Consider the following 20,374-nt stretch of genomic DNA (forward strand, 5'->3'; position numbering starts at 1 on the left):
TTCAGAGTTGCCACTTGATTTTAAGTTCCCTCGGTTTTCCCCGGGTAAGCCAAGCACTACAGGTTATTACCCCAGACCCCCCGACTCGCTGCTGAAGAATGAACAGACCCAGTGGTGAATCCCCTCTGTTCCCTGATGGAGGGCTTTGGCCCAGGCTGCCCTCTCCACCTCCAGCCACCCCAGGACCCATCGGTCCAGTGGCAGAAACAGAACACTGTGTACTGTCTCCACCAGTCACACCTCCACACTTTACACTGAGCACATGGTGGTTGTGTTTGTTGTCGTGTTCAATTATATGTTGTTAAAAGGTGAAAGAAGCAATTAATGTTTTAAGTGACAGCAATATTCACTCATCTGAAGCCCTATCACCATTTCCATCTCCACGAAACCAAACTCACCACTATCTTGCAACACATTTGCTTATACTCTTCTGCTTAATCCCTACCCCTCAACTCCAAAGCCCTCGCCTATCTAACACAGGGCTGCCTTTTGGTCTCTGGTTATGGTTGTGGGTTTTTCATCCTCAGTCTACCCATCACTGCCCGATATTTCCACACTGCCCGATTCTGACCTGTTTTACCAGCGAGGATCCGCAGAAGCAGCGAGACCCCCCCCACACACAACATAGAACCCAGAAAGACAGGTGTGTTTACATTGGTAACATGTAGTGACTTAAGCGTTGTGAAGCAGTTCAGGGGCTGTGGAGGGTGGGTGGGTCAGCTCTCATGCCTGTGCAGTATGTGCTGTGCTGTATGTACAGAATGTGTTGTGCTGTATGTACAGTATGGGTCTGTGTGCTGAGCTATATGTACAGTATGTGCTGTGCTGTATGTATAGTATATGCAGTATGTATTGTGCTGTACGTACATTATGTGCTGTGCTGTATGTACAGTATGCTGTATGTATAGTATTTGCTATTCATTATGTACAGTATGTGCTGTGCTGTATGTGCAGTATGTATTGTGTCGTATGTATAGTATGAGCATGTATGAAGCTATGCTGTTGAGTGCTGCCATCTCACCCAGCTGTTTAAGTGTGTAAGTCTCAGTGAACAACACACTGCATGCATGCCTCTGTGGGGGTGTGTGTGTTCATGCCTGTTCGTGTTAGTGTGTGTGTGTGTGTGTGTGTGTGTGTTCATTCATGCCTTTTCCTGCTGGGGTGGGGGGTAGGGTGTAGGTGTGTGTTCAACCTTGTTCCTCTTGAGAGAGAAAGAGAGAGAGAGAGAGAGAGAGAGAGAGAGAGTGTGTGTGTGTGTGTGTGTGTGTGTGTGTGTGTGTGTGTGTGTGTGTGTGTGTGTGTGTGTGTGTGTGTGTGTGTGTGTGTGTGTGTTCATGTTCATCCTGTCTGGAGCTTCCTGCAGCTGTAACAGTGTTATTTCTGCATGTATGTTTACAGCAACATTCACTGAGGGACATTTATTTGAACGTTTGTGAGATGGTGTTGGTGAACATAAGAGGTGGCTGTAAGGTCTAAGCTCCCACTGTAAAAAAAAAATAAGTGTTGAGGTTGTTCCAAGTTAGACTACTGATCAAGCAACTAAACATGATTATCCAGGCAATACATTTCACAATTAGCAAAGTCTGGCATGGGAAGAATTAGTGTATAAATGTTACACCACCCTGTGTGCAAGTTAAATATTTTGGTGATGTTCTCCTGGGGCGTTTGCACTGTTGCTGATGCAATATTTGAACTTCATGGTCTGATGATGACCTTGGAGGATGTCACCACGATTCTAATCTTTTGTGGGGTGTTCTGTACAACATTGTGAACATCATTGGTGCTGGAGTGTTCATTTAACCATCTGTGCGGAAATAAATATGTTCTCAAATACGTGCAGTATGGACGTTCTTGTGTGTCTGCTACTGAAAATTGTGTTCCGTTGTGTTTACCGTAATTTAAAAATCATTCAGAAACGAATATATGATTTTGTGAACTTTTCACAACCACAAAGACATGAGTTACCCATGCTTTCCTGCCGCTTGTCAAATGTTTACATTTCCTAGAAATAAGACAGCGGTTTGTTTCGGGAACGTTGCCGCTTACGCTTCACTGTAGTGGAGAAACGAAGTGAGCGATTTTCCTCCGATCACCCTCCTCCTCCAACGCCCCTCCTCAAGACTTTCAAGAAGTTGGTGACGTTTCGAAAAACCCCGATTCTTCTTTGTGTGGAGCTGTCTGCGGTTCGCCCTCAAATAGTTGACATGTGTCGTCGGTGGACAAGGTGATAAAGCTATGGAATGAGCTCGTAGCCATGAAACCAGCGATTACTGAAGTGCTTCGAGAAGACAGCGTAAATTTGAGGGGATCTGAGAGGTAACGTAATTTATTTAAGTATCTTGGCGCACTAATGGAATTCATGCAGGCGTCTGTTGGCAGATCTGGTTGAGTCGTGGGGGGAAAAGTGCGTAGAAAGTTATCCGACTCGTTTCCCTCTTGGCGAACACAGGACGCTGATTAAAATCCCATACGTCCTCAAAACATTTTAAGCTTGTGTTAAGGATAGCCTTGAGCTACCCAGTTAGAATATGCTTTTTATTTTTGAGTTTAGCTCTTTGTTATTAGTTTTTACAATATGCTACCTTAGCACGAATCACGTGAAACACTATATTTCTATAATTTTCGTGTGTCACACACATTTCTATAATCTTCGGTGTTTTGGAAATTACAAAACGGTCCCACCGCAGCCGTTTTGAAGTAATGTTATGAAAAAAGTAATGCGCTCGAGGTTAACAGGAAAACATAATGTGAATACATTTTTGATCTCAGGAAGTTTTTTTGGAAATCGGAAGGTGTGTAAAATCAACCGCATATCAAAAATTCCAATTAAACTCGAACCAACTATAAGTTTTAATTCGGATAAGCAAAAACTTCAAACTGCCGGCTTGAAAATCATTACGAAGTTTCATTTCGCGTCACTGTTAGGTGATTTAATGATCCCCTCGTTCCTTAGGTAATTACAACGCTCAGCGGTTCCAGTGTGAGTCCCCTTCCCTTCTCCACAGCAGTTAGTCGGTCTACAGTTATTCTCTCATCTGCTTTTCTTTAAGGGTCTGCACGAATCATGTCTCCAAAATGTGTGTGTGTGTTCAGCCCCATCTTGCAGGGCTCTTGTGAGCTTGTCCAACTCAAAACTGTTGTAGGACTGTGTGTGTCTTCAGCAGGAATGCAGAGGTCATGGGGTCAGGACGGGAGTGTGTGTGGGGGCTGGGGGGCTTGGGGGTCCCACTCGCTTCCTCCTAAATGCAGAAAGAATGCAAGGATTGTAAAATCAGTGAAGTCAAGGCAGGGTTAGTTATATCTAAGAAGCCTCTACAGACAAGTTTACATTATACAATAATTCATGGTTCATATGCACAGTTAAGAATCCTTTACAGTAGGAGCCATTCATGCAATGGCTTCTTTTAGTTTCCTATGTGGTTTATATGTGCCCACTGCAGGTCAGAGGTCCTAACACAGGAGGAGGAAGGGTCAGGGGGCGTGGTGGGGAATACACAGATATTGACATTGTGGTTGTTGGCTTCCCCAAGCTGTGTTCTAGTTATTTTATTTGCTTTGTAATCACCTCTTATTTTGCTTTATTTACTTAATGTTATTTACAGGATATGCCAGCTCTAACTCAAGTCTGCAGTAAAACAAAACAAACAAATGTCATGATTCCCCACTCAATACAAATATGTAATTAGTGACATGCTAAATGATTCGAAACTTGGATAAATGGTCATACCATTTACTATGACTGAAACACACACACACACACACACACACACACACTTTGTACTGTTTGCTGAATGAGTCAAGCACTTTGTGGGTGAGTGGGTTGGTGTGTGAGAGTCTGTCTGTGAGTACACACACATACTCTTATTTTGCTGCCTATTTCTGTATATAAGAGTTTTCCTCACTGAGTGCTCAAAGACGTCTTTATATGCATGTAAGTAAACACATCCTTTGAATAAATTAACCATAGTCTTTGTCTTTTGGTTTCCACGTGTGATGACTTAGCCTACTCATCATTCCGGGTCATTAGATTACTGATTACAGTGTACTACTATACTATACCCAGCTCTACCTAACACTAAATCTATTATACCCTCAGCTTTATTGTACTCTGCTCTAATATACTGAACTCTAATGAAAGTTTTACTACAAAAGCCTATATAATATTGTAATATATTGTAATAGCTGAGACCTAAAACTAAGACCATGGTACTCAGTTGGACAAGGGTGTAGTGCCCTCTCTGGGTCGAGAGTGAGTCCTTGCCTCAAGTGGAGGAGTTCAAGTATCTCGGGTTCTTGTTCATGAGTGAGGGAAGGATGAAATGAGAGAATGACGGGCGGTTCAGTGCTGCGACTGCAGTATTGCGGAGTTGAGCCAAAATGCAAAGCTCTCAATTTACTGGTCAATCTACGTTCCCACTCTCACCTATGGTCACGAGCTTTGGGTAGTGACCGAAAGAATGAGATTGCGAATACAAGCAGCTGAAATGAGTTTTCTCCGCAGGGTGTCCAGGCTCTGCCTTAGAGGTAAGGTGAGGAGTACAGTCATCCAAGAAGTAGAGCTGGTGCTACTCCATGTAGAGAGGAGCTAGTTGAGGCAGTTTGGGCATCTGGTCCAGATGCCACCTGGGCATGTCCAACTAGGAGGAGACCCCGGGGAAGACCCTGGACACCCTGGACACGCTAGAGAGTTTATATCTCTCAGTTGTCCTGGAAATGCCTTGGTATTTCCCCAGAAGAGCTAGAAGAGGTGGTTTCTTTTAGCATGTCACTAATTAACCTGGGCCTTTTTGCTTAGGCTACTGCCCCCACGACCCAGACCCGGATAAGCGGATGAGAATGGATGGATATTGTAATAGCCTAAAGCAAAAATCAAGATAGAATCTACATTGCATAAACAAAGTGTATTTTATTTAGATTATTTTGGATTATTAGTGGTGCTCTGTTCTTCCATTATTGAATATTGTGGCTGTAAGGTATTGTAACGCTTTACGTGCTGCAGAGTGAGAGGGCGGACACAAACACTGAGGAGAGTGAGATTTAATAAAGGGAATTCCAAACTCAGAGTCGAATAAGAAGGCATGGGTCAAGTCCATTAGTGAATCAGATACATGAACACATCCAAGACGCAGGGACATACTGAATAACTAGAAACTAAGAATCAGGAATGATATATCTTAAACAAACAAAGCATGGGTTAAATGCACAACATACCAACAACAGGGAACAAGGGGCATGAATCAGAAGTCCTGCAGAACAAGAAACGAGACCGAACAGGGAAACACACACCAAGCACAATAACCAACACAGAGGTGAAATACAACAGGGTTTAAATACACTGAAACTAACTAGACACAGGTGGGATCACTGACGACATAGGTGTGACAGACAGAGGGGAACCATGGCAACAGAAAACAAGGCGGGACTAACAGGCATGGGAAAACACTGACAAGGAAACAGGATGACAAGGAGTGACAGCTAGTAGAGGGGGGCGGAGCCCTGCGTGACGGGTATGAGGCAGATAATAAGGTAGACTTTGGTTATTATGTACTATGTAATGTATGTACTTTAGAATGTAATTTTCTTGCTTTATTTATTGTAAACCATGTAAACTAAGATCTTTTACTATTGAAAGAAAGTTTCCATGGTGACTCATCTGCTAAGTTAATTTGCCTCATTGTAATAATTAATAATTTATTATAATTTGGCTTAGATAGTTTGCCTTATTGACACCCTTAAGCAAGAAAGTATTGGGAGAGTCTTAATCCTTTTTATGTTGGGGGGGAGGGGTGTTATAGAAGCAAAACACATATGCATGTCAATGATCTAGAGCTGTATTCAGCCAGATTGCTCTATAGGTAAGATTCACATTCAGTCTTATGAAATGGTGGCAACAGATGATGCCTTCCTGCATTACTGCGCTGTAGTTGGAGCTGTGGACTGTGACTGGGGGAGTGTGCGGGGGGTGGAGTGTGTGTGAGTGGGCGTCTCCACTGAGGTGGTGGACCAGCCTACCTTGACAATGATATTTTATTCCATCATACTTTCTGTGGTATGAAGATTGAGGATTTTGTTCATCAGATTTTGATGCTATCAACTTTGTAAGGTAACCACAATAATCAGCGGTTTAAAACCACGAGGAACCAATTTCTTAGCTGTATTCATATAAATTTGAAATATATCAGAAAATCCGAAGTGCATACCATTTGTATTATTTATTCACTCTTCTGTCTCTGTCCTTTTTTGTCTTTCTTAGCTGAGAGCGGCACGGTGTGTATCTGATGGCAAAATGACCTCATATACACGTGGAGCTCCAACAGTTTTCTTCATAAGTGTTTTGTGGTTCCTGCTAAGAAAAGTTCATGCAGAGCCGGACCCCAGCGGTGGCATCCCGTTCCTGGGGGGTAACTACGAGAGCCACCCCATGCTGTACTTCAGCCGGGCAGACGTGGAGGACTTGCAGGCGGCAACAGTGAGCTCACACCGCTCCCTGGCTCAGGGCATTCGAGAGGCTGCTGAAACCATGCTGGAGCGGCCAGAAGAGTACCTCCCCCCCTGGAACCCTGACGACTTCAGTGCCCGCTGGAATGAACTCTATGGCAATAACCTGGCCCTGTTGGCCATGTTCTGCATGCTGTACCCACACCGGGCCGGTGCCCTGGACATGACCAGAGAGTACATGGAGAGGATGGCAGCACAGCCCAGCTGGTACAGTCATACACTCACGTGTGTGTGTGTGTGTGTGTGTGTGTGTGTGTGTGTGTGTGTGTGTGTGTGTGTGACTTACATCAACACTTTCTTTGCAATTTCAAAGTCACATAGTCACATCGCCATAGTGTTGTTTCTTGAAGGGAATCGTAGTAAGACAAAACAGGGTCAGAACCAGAGAGATCAAATCTGTTGAAATCAGCTTGCAAAAATCAGACTGAAAAACAATCCGAGTCAAAGTCCAATAAACAGAGATATGAGCAGAATAAATAATGGGGCGATTCAAAGACAAAAAAAACACTTACAGGTATATATATATAAGGAGCATCTAATAGGGTGCATTCAGAAATCCGGGAAAGAGGATTAGTGGAACCAGAACGATGGATTCTGGGAAGCATCCAGATTGGCTGGGTAATGCGGGAGACCGTGACGTGGCTCTGCTGGAATCCCTCTTGTGGATTCTCTAGGGAGCTCGAATATGCAGGGGCGGCCTCATATGGGAGGGATAGAATGGTCAGGCCGACATTGATGGAATTTTGCCAGCCGACCCTTGTCTATGAAGATCTTAGCAGGAATTCATCTAGTCCTCTGGTCCATAACCCTTCCAGACTTGAAGGTACTGAACGGATGGCTATTGTCTGTTGCTATTTAAAATCTCCCTGATAGGATATACTGATAGTGAATTATGAAATCACATTATTATCACATCCCTGTTATGTTAATGCCAGCATACAGTCCACTGGTTATTTACAACATGTCACAAAGTAGATTTACAAGCGCATGGGTCTAAATCCCTAATGATCAAGCCACGGGCGACAGTGGCAAGGAAAAACTTTGTAGGCGAGGATTAGGAAGAAACCTTGACCAAGACTCAAAAGGGAACTCATCCTCCATTGAGTGGCCCAGCTAGTAGAAGTCCATATTTATAGTTTTGTGTCTAGGCAGAGTAGTCATAGTCCCTTCAATGCAGATGATGAGCCTCAGGTAGGAGTTGGCATCAGCGCGTCCTTTTGTGGTAATGGCACATCCATACACAGCATTGGCACATCCACTGGCCATCTCCTTGTTTTTTGTATGGAATAGTAAATGCGTGAAGTCTTTGGAAGGGTTTCTTTACCTCCATTGTTAATTGTATTCATTTGGGATTTCTTTTAAGGAAGATAATAACAGGGGCAGCTATCATGCTAAAATTGCAAAAAAACAAACAAACAAACAAACAACAAAAAAACTACAATTAAAATTAGAAACCCCCAGGAAGCTTAGCAACTTTAAAACTAATATGCTTTGCATTCCGTGATAACGCGTTTGAAATGTAATTCTCAACCTCACCACCAGCGTTAATTTTGACAGCAATTTTTGATTTAGTTTTAGTCTTAGTATTTTGACTAAAATGTCACTTAGTTTTAGTCATTGAAGTTGTTTTTAGTTTTAGTGTAGTTTTAGTCGACTAATTTAGAATTTAATCAACTAATTATCAAGAATTTACAGTTGTGATCAAATTTATTCAACCCCCAATGCTGCGAAGGGTTTTATGGAATTCAGTGCACATTTGTAATTGTGTTCATAATGAAATCTTACAAGGACTTGTTAAAGAACTAAATGCAACTAAGATAGCATCATTTTTTTTTGTCATAAAGTATTAAATGGCCTTTTTGTGATTTCTTCATTGACACAATTATTCAACCCCTTTACGACTACCACTCCTAAGAACAGAGGTTCATTCCAGTGTTTTCCATCAGGTATTGAAAACATCTGTGGATGTCAACGAGCAGCAATCAAGCATGATAAGCACCAATTAGGCAGATTTAAAAGGACTGTGATACTCAGCTCCTTCTAGACATCTACTGGTGTGTTTCCAAGCATGGTGAAGGCAAGAGAATGGTCCCAGAAGACAAGAGAAGAGGTTATTGCTCTTCACAAGAATGGCAATGGATATAAAAAGATTGCGAAGTTGTTAAATATTCCAAGAGACACTATCGGAAGTATCATTCGCAAGTTCAAGTTAAAGGGCACAGTGGAAACGTTACCTGGTCGTGGCAGAAAGAAGATCCTGACCGCGACTGCTGTGCGCTACCTGAAGCGTAATGTGGAGAAAAATCCCCGCGTGACTGCTAAGGAACTGAAAAAAGACCTGTCAGATGTGGGCACTGAAGTTTCAGCTCAGACAATAAGGCGCGCACTGCATAACGAAGACCTCCATGCCAGAACGCCCAGACGCACCCCCTTGCTGACTCCAAAGAACAAGAAAAGTCGACTGCAGTATGCCAAAAGTCATGTGGACAAGCCACAAAGGTTTTGGAACAGTGTACTGTGGTCAGATGAAACTAAATTAGAACTGTTTGGGCCAGCGCTATGTTTGGAGAAGGAAGAACCAGGCTTATGAACAAAAGAACACCTTGCCTACTGTGAAGCATGGCGGGGGGTCAATTATGCTTTGGGGCTGTTTTGCTTCTAATGGTACAGGAAAGCTTCAACGTGTGCAGGGTACCATGAATTCCCTTCAGTACCAGGAGATCTTGGAGGAAAATGTGATGGAGTCAGTCACAAACCTGCGGCTTGGGAGACGTTGGACCTTCCAACAGGACAATGATCCGAAGCACACATCCAAGTCCACTAGAGCATGGTTGAACATGAAAGGCTGGAACATTCTAGAGTGGCCATCGCAATCACCAGACTTAAATCCAATTGAGAACCTCTGGTGGGACCTAAAGAAGGCAGTTGCAGTGCGCAAGCCTAAGAATGTGACTGAACTGGAGGCTTTTGCCCATGAAGAATGGGCTAAGATACCCATAGGTCGCTGCAAGACACTTGTGTCAAGCTATGCTTCACGCTTGAAAGCTGTCATAACTGGAAAAGGATGTTGTACTAAGTACTAAAAAATAATGTCACTAGGGGGTTGAATAAAACTGATAATAATGTGAGCACAGTAAAGACATTTGTGGTTATTCCACCATAAATATTATGTTATGTTTGTCTAATTTATAAGTGCCTCTTTGATATAATTGTAAATAAGATGACTGAAATGATCAAAATCAATGTCAAACTGGCCAAAACACTTTATTTCAGTGGGGGTTGAATAAATTTGATCACAACTGTATAAAAGGCATTCTTAATGGAACATAGATAAATAGGATTTATCATGAACTTAAACGCGAAAATCAGCTGAGCATCGTATTTCACACCACTGTAGCTTGAAGTATTAATGACTGCGTTTGCAGAATATTTAGATATTATTAAACGTAAATGTAATACTGCGGTAGCTGCTAGAGAAAGGCAGTCAGCATGTCAAAACAGAGTTAATGTGTAAGTGAAAATGATATTTTTATATTTAGCAGAAGGGTGCGATTATATTATTTTCTCCACCTTTATAATACTGTATTGAGTTTTAAAATATTATTTTAATTGAACACTTACTAATTCCAGGTCTAATACAAAGTGGTATGGCTGTACATGTACTATATCTTATTCTTAAAATATATTCTAAAATATATTTATTTACAGGAAAAATGAAATAATGAAACATAACAGTGAATTTGACTGTAATGTATAAGGTTACAGGGTGGATGGTGGCGTGGGGTGGGTGGTGGTGCATGATTTAATGTGGAAAACAGTGATTGCAGATGGAGTCTCTGACAACTCCACCATCTCTGTTGTCACCCACATGCATGTAAGGTTGCTTATCTGTGAGCATGTCTGAGATGGTAGGCTGTCGCTCTTCCTGGATGGTTGCAATGTTGTGTAATACCACATATGCCATTATTATGTGGCACGCCCTATCAGGGGTTACTCTGAGCCCCTTCAGGCACTGGAACCTGGCCTCGAGGATTCCTAGGGTCACTTGCCCTGGTTTTGCTGTGGGCCTGATTGTAGCGGGACTGTGGTCCAGGTGCAGGATCTGAATAGGGAGTCATAACGTAGGCCTATAGGACAGGCAGGGATACCCTCTGTCTCCATGAAGGAGGCTGTCATAGTGTCCTATAATCGCACAAGGGTTTGCAATGATTTAACTATTACACTGCATGTGAATAACTAGCATAACTACATCAGGCCTACTCTGTTCAGATTTGTTGTACAGTGTGGAATCATGCATGGATCCTGGCCATCTGGCTTCAACATTTGTGATGAGGTGGGAAGCATCACATATGATCTTGATGGGGATGGGGGTCAGTTACAATAGCTACGTTATTTTTGTTACCATTAAAGATAAGTACATTTTTCATTAAGGATTATAAAGGTTAGTACCTGTACATTTATACTATGAATGGATTTTCTGTTTATGTAATCGCCTTCATGTTCTAGGGGCGTACTCACACTAGGCTCTGTGATCCGGGCCCGGGCACGGTTGCCTGCCGAAGCACAGTTCGTTTGGCTAGTGTGAGCGCTCCAACCGTGCCCGGGCCCGGATCAGTTAACCGTGCTCGGGCCCACTTGAAGAGGTGGGCCAGGGCACGATTCATGTGGACTCGGGCACGGTTCGCTTCTAGTGTGAGCGCTATCCGTGTCCGGGCCCGCTTGGTGCCTCGTGTGATTGGTTCATTTCGCTGGAACTCAAACATGACGTCAGTGATGCGATGCTCACGTTAAACAGTCATAGCGGCAAAGCGATTAGCAGACAATTGTTGTGTTAAATTATCGATAAATCTGTGCTTGCACCGTGTTTCTGCACTCCCAAAACGACTCCAAAAATACAATAAAAAGAGAATCGTGAACTCCGCGCTTTTTTTCCAAATAAAGCGGCGTTGTGATGACGTAAGCGTGCTCGGGCCGGTTTGATGAAGCCAGTGTGAGTGCAGGCCAGAGGGGGAGTGGGGAGGGGGGATAACCGGGCCCCAGCACGGAACGAGCAAACCGTGCCTAGTGTGAGTACGCCCTAATAGTGCTGGAATAGGTATCATATGTAGGTTCCATCAATGCAGCCAATCACTCTAGGAAATCCTTAAAATGTAAATGAAATTAAGTTCGTTATATATATCTTCTCCTTTGCTTAATTTCTTTATTGTCCGTGTGAATTAAAGACAAACCAACGATGCTGTGGAATTCCTCTTTGATGTCCATAACTGGCTTATGCCCAGGAAACTGGGTACTAGTCATTTTAATGCCAGACATAGTTTTCGGACAGACCGACATACAGTAGCTTTGCTGACAGATTCCACATCTCCTACACTATAAAAAAACTTCCACTAGTCTAGCGCTATGGTCAGACGCAAAAGTAGAACTGAGCCAAGAAGAAAGCAAAAAAATATCTTTTTACTAGGGAAAATAAAAATAGTAATACACAGTTACTTGGATAAGTAACTTTAATCTGATTACTGGACTGGAAGTAGTAACTCTACTCTAGTAGTAATATTACTTATGTTACTGAAAAAAAGTGGTAAGATTAGAGTAACGCGTTACTAAGTAACTAAGTAACGTGTTACTGACATCACTGCCTATATCTCATCTCATCATATGAAATTATGCTGTGTCTGTGTGTGTAGGTTGGTGAAGGATGCTCCCTGGGATGAGGTACCCATGGCACACTCTCTGGTTGGCTTCGCAACAGCGTACGACTTCTTGTTTGAGTATCTAAGTAAGGGACAGCAGGAGCATTTCCTGCAGGTGATCGGGAATGCATCACGTTACATGTATGAGAAGTCGTACCACCGTGGCTGGGGCTTTCAGTACCTCCACAACCACCAGCCCACCAACTGTGTGGCCCTGTTGACAGGCTGTCTGGTCCTCATGAACCAAGGTCAGTTCCACCACTCTCCCTGCACCAGTGTAATGTACCACTGTAGTGTGTTATGGACCGATCTTGTTCCTGCTATTGTATTGTAGTATGTCTCACTCTGCTGTTGGAGTGTTCCTCCTGTTAACCCTGTTGTATTGTATTGGGATTAGGGCTAATCCTGGTGATCATTTACAAAATCAGACACTGAAGCAAATTAATGTAATGAGATGTCAGCCAGGCGCAGTCTTTCTCAGCCAATTTTTACATGAAACTAGTATTTCTAAACTAACCGATTATTCAAAAGCTGAAAGATTTGGTGATGAAATTACTGTAATAGAAATAGAACGTTGGTGTGACTGGTCTTGTGGGTTTGCTGAGATGTGAGTTTAGAGAAATTTTGGAGTGCTAGTGGTTCTGCTTAGTCAGCATTGTTCCTGAGTGGCCATTTCCTGTTATTGGATGCAACACCAGAGCTGTGTCCAATGCCTTCAGAGTGGTGCTCATAAAGGCATCTTTAAAACATCGTTTTATTCTCTTTGGCTGCAAACCTACAAGCTCAAGTGTGTGTGTGCGTGTGTGTGCATGCGCACGAGTGTGTCTACACATGTGCAGGCAGGGTACAGTGGGAACAGTGACAACTCATACAGCAGCATTTACAGATATTTTACCACACACTGGGTTACCCCTAACCCACTACTAACCCATAACTACTAACTCTTAACCAGGGGTGCAATTACTTACTTTCTGAGGTGTATGCAAACATACTATCAGCGCCCCCCGAACGAAAGTTGTTGGCCGGGGGGGGGTAAGATGGACACAAATTAAGTATTATATCTCATCGATTTGGCGCCCCTATGCGTCGCATACGCTGCATGCTCCCTTTTTGCGCCACTGCTCTTAACCTACAAGTGATTAATTATGAATTAGGGGCACCACCCTGAACTCTTAGGGAAATATGTTTTTGATAATGGGAATATGTGAAATAATGTTATATCATTCACAGTCATTACCTGAAGGAGAAGTTCAGAGTCTGCACAGTAACCTAATATCATTGGTCAAAATATATTTGCCACAGTTATTAGTTTAGTGAACAAATGCAAATTTTATTGATTAATGATATCAACAATTTATCGTTATGATGTATATGACATATAAGGTTGAAAACCTGCTTTAGGTTCAGTTAACAAGTTATTAACTGAAAGATCGGTGGAAGGAACAGACCAACTGAAGTTAAGCCAACTATGAAACAGAAAACTCCACATACTGTTTAAACCAATGTTAACCAACCCAAAAGCTACGATGATTAAAGCAAAATAAAATGGAGGAAAATGCCGTATGGATTATTAACTGGAAAACAATGGGCCTGTCCTGCATTTATGCTAAAATGGATAAAAGCTAGGTCTGAAATGTTAGCAAAGGACTAGCTAAAATATAGGTATCATGCTAATATGGTCAGAATAGCTAATCCTATGATTATAAGAGTGAGGATAAGAGTAGCGAATATCAAGGCTGGCATTAAAGAATTGATATTAATTACTATAGAACTAACCCCAACCCTCAGGATACATTAGTTAAGGCAGTCCAGTGGTATTCACTCTTCCAAAGCCATGTGTGACTTAACAGGCTTGCTTAACTCAGCATACTGGAGCTGAGGAGGTATTCAACTTAGTAGTAACAATAACCAGATCAATACATATACATTACACTAATAAGAATAAAAGAGATTTTATGAGAGTCTCATAAGTGAATAACATGGTAAAATAGGAAATATGATTAATAGTATATATGCATCAAAAGGGAACACACAGTTTACATAACATTCCAATAATAATGATACAGGATTTAATCTTCATGTTCAAACACCAGTCTTGATAACACAGTGTATGATAGGCTGCTTATGTTCCAGACACTGAATACTGCTGGGCTCCATGATCTGATGATCCTGTATTTTTAATCTATAAGTTATCCTTTTCTTTATTAGAATAATTCCATTTGGTGTCTTTGGGTTGGTCTTGAAGAGCTGCTTCCTCTAAGGGATGTTAGAATCTAGTGCCTATCTCAGAATATAGAGTTATGAGAAGCATGGTCAATTTTAGCATTCTTGGTTATAGGTCTGTTCATGAAAATCCAAAGGTGTTGCTTTCTGATTAAGAATGCACCAAGCTAAGCAACAGTCAAAATTGAAGCTGCAAGAGGAAGTGTGAATAGTCTTCCTCCACTACACTATCAACCTTTAATCATTATCTCTTAATCCACTAACTCGGTCAGTATGTCCTAACTCCTACCCCACTATCCCACACACCTCATAATCACTAGAGCCTTACCAACGAGCACATAATCACATAACCACTAAACCAAAACCACTAACCCATAATTGCTATCTCCTAACCCCAATCCTAACCTTAATCCCTGGTTAACCTTGACTCTGAGGAAGCTATTTGTGCATGTAACTGTGTGTGCATGTGCATGTGGACACATGATGTATTAAAATTCTACTGCAGTAATACCCCAAAATTCATGGGGTTATGTTCCTCATCCCCCAGCAAATTTTAAATATGTGCATATTTGACAGACAACTAGGAAAGGCCCATAAATACCCATCTTCACCCTAAATGTTTAACCCTAAATGTGTCCCTATTATGTTTTAATTGCAAAATGTAATTCATTCTTTACGTTGGACACATTTTTAGCTGTTTCACGGAAACTTGATGAAATTGTACGTCTAATAGCTAATTGTACTTTCATTGATGCCGTAATGGCAGGCTACAGCTACGATGTTCTTTTCATGAAGAATATCCAACAATTCCTCCTTCTGGAGTGTGATGGTAGCCTTCGGCCTCTTAACTTCATTGCCAGAAGCTTTACAAGGTGGAGGACGTTTGGGTGGCAGAAAACACACAAACATAATGCACATCACAAGAGAGTGGCCAATAAGAACCAAGGAAAATGTTAAGATGTGTTCCGATTGGCTACATCTCTTAGCTACATTTGGCTACATTCCTTAGTCACTCTGTCTGCTAAATGCCAGAAATGTAAATGAATATGCCATATCACTAATATTTGTAAATATTATTTAATTTAGAATTTTGTTTCTGTATTTCATATTTGCTATTCTATTCTATTTATATAGTCTCTGTAATGTATTACCTGTCGCGAGGCAGAAGGAGGCAAATGTGTTAATGGTATATCTTTAATATCCATGTTACTAAAACAAAACAAACATTCCTCAACTCAAAAGGTGCACTAAAGCAAAGCAAAGCACTAAATAGTTCATACACTCAGAGGCAAAGAGCAGTGATATATAAGAACAATCAAGTCCAGATGCATGCGTTGGCTCTTTTAAGGCAGCACTGAGGAATGCACAGTATTGCACAATGGGGCCTGCAGACGTTTATGGGGAGGAGAAAATGAGAGACAAGTGCAGATGGGTAGGTGTGTCAGTAGGTAGGTGTACTGTGAGCGGAGGAGTGTCCTTGTGCGGGTGTGTCTGGGCGTGGGATCTCCCCTGAGGACTAGGACCGGCCCACCATGACATTACCCATTGTCCAATTTTTTTTATATATATAATGATTTCTGTGTTTATGCTCAGTAAGTGAAATATATATGGTGCCTACCTGATAAAAAATATGGAAAAAGTGAGAAAATGCTGAAAAAGAAGAATATTGTGGTTGGGGGGGGGGGATTTGAGTTGGTTTGAAGGAGGAATGTGAGGGAGTTTGGGTAAAATAGTTTAGGTTAGGGTTAATACACATGCGTCAAATACACATACACATCTAAAGGTTTCATTAGTTTATGCTGGTCTTAGTACAAATCAATACATTGTTTTTGCAAAATATAACTAATCAATTTTACAGAAAATGTGCATCATGCTTATAAACATGGTTTTCTGCCTAGATTAGAACAAGTTTGACTCTCATTTTGTCACTTTTCATAGACCATGCTGTAAAATAGTGTGTGTATTTGTGTGTGAGATTAGGCTACCTACAGGAGGCGTACCTGTGGACGAAGCATGTCTTGTCCATTATGGAGAAGTCCCTGGTGCTGCTGCAGGACATTCGGGACGGATCCCTCTACGAGGGCGTGGCCTATGGCACCTACAGTACACGCTCGCTCTTCCAGTACATGTTCCTGGTGCAGCGGCATTTTGCCATCGGACACTTCCAACACCCCTGGCTCCTCCAGCATTTCTCATTCCTCTACAGAACTGTACTGCCTGGTAACGGAGCCTTAACCACACACACTGAGAAACATAGCCGCATGTTCACACACACAAACACACTCACCTCAGGAAGAGAATTAGCAATAAATACAGGTCACTCACACAAGTGTGTTACATGCCCATCACTGTAAGTTCACTGAACCTCTAACCCAGTGCTGTGTGCTGGTCAAATAACTCCTGTAGTTTGTCATATTGTTTTATGGGTTTGTGTGTGTACTCAGGGTTCCAGAGGACTGTAGCAATTGCCGACTCTAACTACAACTGGTTCTATGGTCCTGAGAGCCAGCTGGTGTTTCTGGACCGGTTTGTGATGCGGAATGGTAGCGGGAACTGGTTGGCTGAGATGATCCGTCAGAACCGCATACAGGAGGGCCCGGGGCAGCCAGCAAAGGGACAGAGATGGAGCACACTGCATACAGAGTTCCTCTGGTACCCCCCCCCCCCCAACACACACACACTGGACACACACTATACCAGGGCCAAATTCGGCCCAAAATTATTTTTCCCTCCCATTCGGCCCAAACTAGAGATTGACATGAGCCGGCCCATTGGGAATCCTCCCGAATCTCCCGATTAACCACTCCGGCTCTGCACTATACCATGGGTTAAAGTTCTCCGTCACCACGACAGATTTCCATCATTTGAATTTTTTGGGGCAAAAATCTGTCAAATCATAATAAACCACACGCGTGCATGCTGTCTGTTTTGAGGCCGAAACATGATCCTCTCACTGGATCATCAGCTCTGGATGGATGACGGTGGTGTCATTTGATTGACTTGCGGGCCATCCCGCCTTCTGATTTTCGGACATTATGTAGAAGTGACCTCCCTCTTGCATTAAGTCCTGTTTGTTTTGGTCAGTTTATGTTGTCAACTTGTTTGGTCGTGCCGAAGACATTGCTCCGATTCAATCGACATAAACATCATACAGGCTGCAGTGTTTTATAACATATCTCTGTTTTGTACAGGTATGATGCAAGCCTGAAGGCCATACCCCCTCCAGATTATGGGACGCCCTGTCTGCATTACTTTGAGGATTGGGGTGTGGTGACCTATGGCAGTGCTCTTCCCATAGAGAGAAAACACACATTCGTCTCCTTTAAATCAGGGAGGCTGGGGGGTCGTGCCATCTTTGACATAGTCCACCATAACAAGTACAAAGAGTGGATCAAAGGATGGAGGAACTTTAACGCAGGCCATGAGCACCCAGACCAGAACTCTTTTACCTTTGCACCCAGTGGCATCCCCTTCATCACAGAAGCTCTTTATGGGCCCAAATTCACCTTCCTGAACAACGCGGTCATGTTTGGGCCCTCTGTGTCGGACAGCTGTTTTGCACCATGGGAAGGTCAGGTGACGGAAGCATGTAACTCTAAATGGCTGACATACAAGAATGGGCCTGCAGCAGACTGCCAGGGGCGGGTAGAGGTGGCCTTGGAGCGGCAGGGAGTGCTGTTTATACGTGGTGAGGGCCGGGCCGCCTATAGCCCAGCCTTGAAGATCAGGAACTTCCAAAGAAATTTACTGCTCCTTGAACCTGAGCTGCTCCTGCTGGTCGACCATGTTCATCTGGAATCCGACAGCCCAGCCAACAGTATCTGCACCTTCTTCAACAACAAAGACATGCCCTTCCAGAAGACCACCCTGGGCAGAGTTCAAGGGGCTTTTATCCAGTATGGACATGACTCTTACAAGATGTTCTGGCAGGATGACACAGGAAGCAGTGAGAGTGCTGCTATGGGATATTGGCCCTACCCACATGGATTGCCATATAATGGCTCCAATTACGTAAATGTAACGATGCCACTGAGATATCCTCACACAAGAGTGGCCTATATCTTTTTTGGCCCTGGAGTTGATGTCCAGAGCTTCAGCTTACGTGGGGATGCAGAGAGGATTGACATCTTCCTGACCACTCGTGATCACACCTTTACCATCTTCCTCCTTACAGGAGAGATGCCAAGCAAGCCTCTGTTTGCCATGGTGCTGGTAGATGAGAAGAAAATAGTGTTTGAGAAGGCAGCTTCAACACAGGAGCACCCTCTGGATGAAGTGGAGGAGTATGTGAACGTGGTAGAGGACAATCTCCAGCATGTTAAACCAGTCTTCCAGCAACTGGAACGGCACATCCTGGCACGAGTTCTTAACACCAACAGCGTCCCCAAAACTTCAAAGCGTCTCCTCAAGTCCTCGGACAAGAAGAAGTTAAAAAGTATGTATATCCGCTCAAAGAAACAAGGCAAAGGACAGGAGAGCAGAAAGGGTAGCCTGCCTGATATTTTTGCTCAGATTGAAATCACTGAGAAGAGGGAGAGACAGCGTGCTATGAAGCATGTATATGAGAATATTCCAGAAGAGGGCGACGGTGACTCCAGAGCTTTTATTGATTACAGCGACATGCGCAAAGGCAAGAAGGCAGGATTCGTAAAAGGGCGCAAGTTTAATGAGCTGCCAATGGTTGCCACAGTGGAGGGTGCAGACACCTCCAGCTCCATTTCCTACATCCGCCTCTTCCTCATCCTCAACATTAGCACATTCTTCCTGCTGTTGGCTATCCTGCTGACCCAGAAGCCGAGGGTGCAGAGCCTGCACACACAACGCTATGTTTACGGCATCCTGATGGTGGACAGCTTCATCCTGCTCTGCCTCTACTCTTCCTGCTCACAGACACAGTGCTGACAGTTTGGGCGCTTCATCGTCGTCACCACCTTGCGTTGTAGTGCCATCCTCAGAGAATGTAAGCATATAAGACATAAAGATGAGACAGGCAGAGGCATTGATGCCAATCAAGACACTCTTGCTGATGATCTATGTGTATCATCCGTCTACCGTAGGGTTGCTCCAAAAACATTATTTTCATTTGATTCCTCAAATCACCTGTAATAAACCAAAATGTCCTTAATGCTGGTGGTGCTTCATCCCTTCCAGGTTATAGGCTTGAGACCATAACCGAGGTGGCATCAGTCAGAGTACTTGGAAAAATCTGCTCTGCCACCAGTCTGTCTGCTTACATGCTGACATGGTCAGTATGAGACGCTTTCATGCTTTGCCCGTTCTTTTCCTGTTCACATCAGTGTTGGACTCAGTACTTTCAACAACACCATGAGTCCCTCCTGCTAATTCTGACATCACATGTTTGTGTTGTTCCTGCCAGTGTTTTTGGAGCCCCTTAGGTTTGTGGAGCTCCTGCTGTTGGTCTTGGTGAAACTGAGGGACACATATCAGTTTGAGCCAGTGCTACCTCAAGGTGTTTAGGAAAAAGTTGATCCCAAGTAGGAATTTACAGAATTGCAAAATTATCTACTGCACCTAACCCTAACCCTGCATCAGAGATCAGAAGCTTCCATGGAGCTCCATAATCAAGTCTTTGTGAACTTTATTTAGTGACTGTCAAAGACTAGCCACTAAAATTCAATACAATCTGTGCATATCTGGCAATGACATTCAGCAGATAAATTGTAACATGTACATATTTTGAAATAAAATTAATAAATGTGTATATTTTCAGGTGTTATTTTGTACAGCCATGTTCCCAACTATCCCTCCCAGGGTGATTTTCGCATCTTCTAGAATCTAGATTATGCTGAGAGTATTCAGACACGTGAAGGAGCAGAGTGAATGACCATTTTTCAAACAAACTACATCAGCTTCCACATTAGCTATTAGCAGAGGTGTCAATTCCAGGTTCAGAAAGTAAAAATCCTCACCAGGATTTTGCTCAAGCTTGCTAGATTTTCTAA

The 20,374-nt window shown here is 43.0% G+C and overlaps 2 protein-coding genes across 2 annotated transcripts in view; both read left to right on the forward strand.

The window, feature by feature from the left end:
• Positions 1 to 1,842, forward strand: part of nt5dc1 (5'-nucleotidase domain containing 1) — a 55,912-nt gene extending 54,070 nt beyond the window's left edge. Inside the window, exon 12 of the mRNA XM_077016694.1 lies at positions 6 to 1,842. Within this exon, the coding sequence (XP_076872809.1) occupies positions 6 to 118 (113 nt within the window). The 3' untranslated portion in view covers positions 119 to 1,842. The remainder of the gene's footprint in view (positions 1 to 5) is intronic.
• Positions 1,843 to 2,116: 274 nt separating this feature from the next.
• dse (dermatan sulfate epimerase) lies at positions 2,117 to 20,131 on the forward strand. Its single transcript, XM_077016699.1, has 6 exons — positions 2,117 to 2,316; positions 6,254 to 6,705; positions 12,183 to 12,436; positions 16,392 to 16,631; positions 16,856 to 17,063; positions 17,603 to 20,131. Exons 2-6 carry the CDS (start codon positions 6,287 to 6,289, stop codon positions 19,311 to 19,313), a joined length of 2,832 nt encoding a protein of 943 aa, XP_076872814.1. The 5' UTR covers positions 2,117 to 2,316; positions 6,254 to 6,286; the 3' UTR covers positions 19,314 to 20,131.
• The last annotated feature ends 243 nt before the right edge of the window (positions 20,132 to 20,374 follow it).

This window comes from Brachyhypopomus gauderio, chromosome 9, assembly GCF_052324685.1.
Source record: "Brachyhypopomus gauderio isolate BG-103 chromosome 9, BGAUD_0.2, whole genome shotgun sequence".
NCBI classification, from domain to species: Eukaryota; Metazoa; Chordata; class Actinopteri; order Gymnotiformes; family Hypopomidae; genus Brachyhypopomus; species Brachyhypopomus gauderio.

Coding starts and splice junctions, on each gene's coding strand:
- dse (XM_077016699.1), top strand. CDS start 6,287: ATGACCTCATATACACGTGGAGCTCCAACAGTTTTCTTCATAAGTGTT. Junction 16,632..16,855: donor CTACAGAACTGTACTGCCTG/GTAACGGAGCCT, acceptor GTGTGTACTCAG/GGTTCCAGAGGACTGTAGCA. Junction 17,064..17,602: donor CTGCATACAGAGTTCCTCTG/GTACCCCCCCCC, acceptor TGTTTTGTACAG/GTATGATGCAAGCCTGAAGG.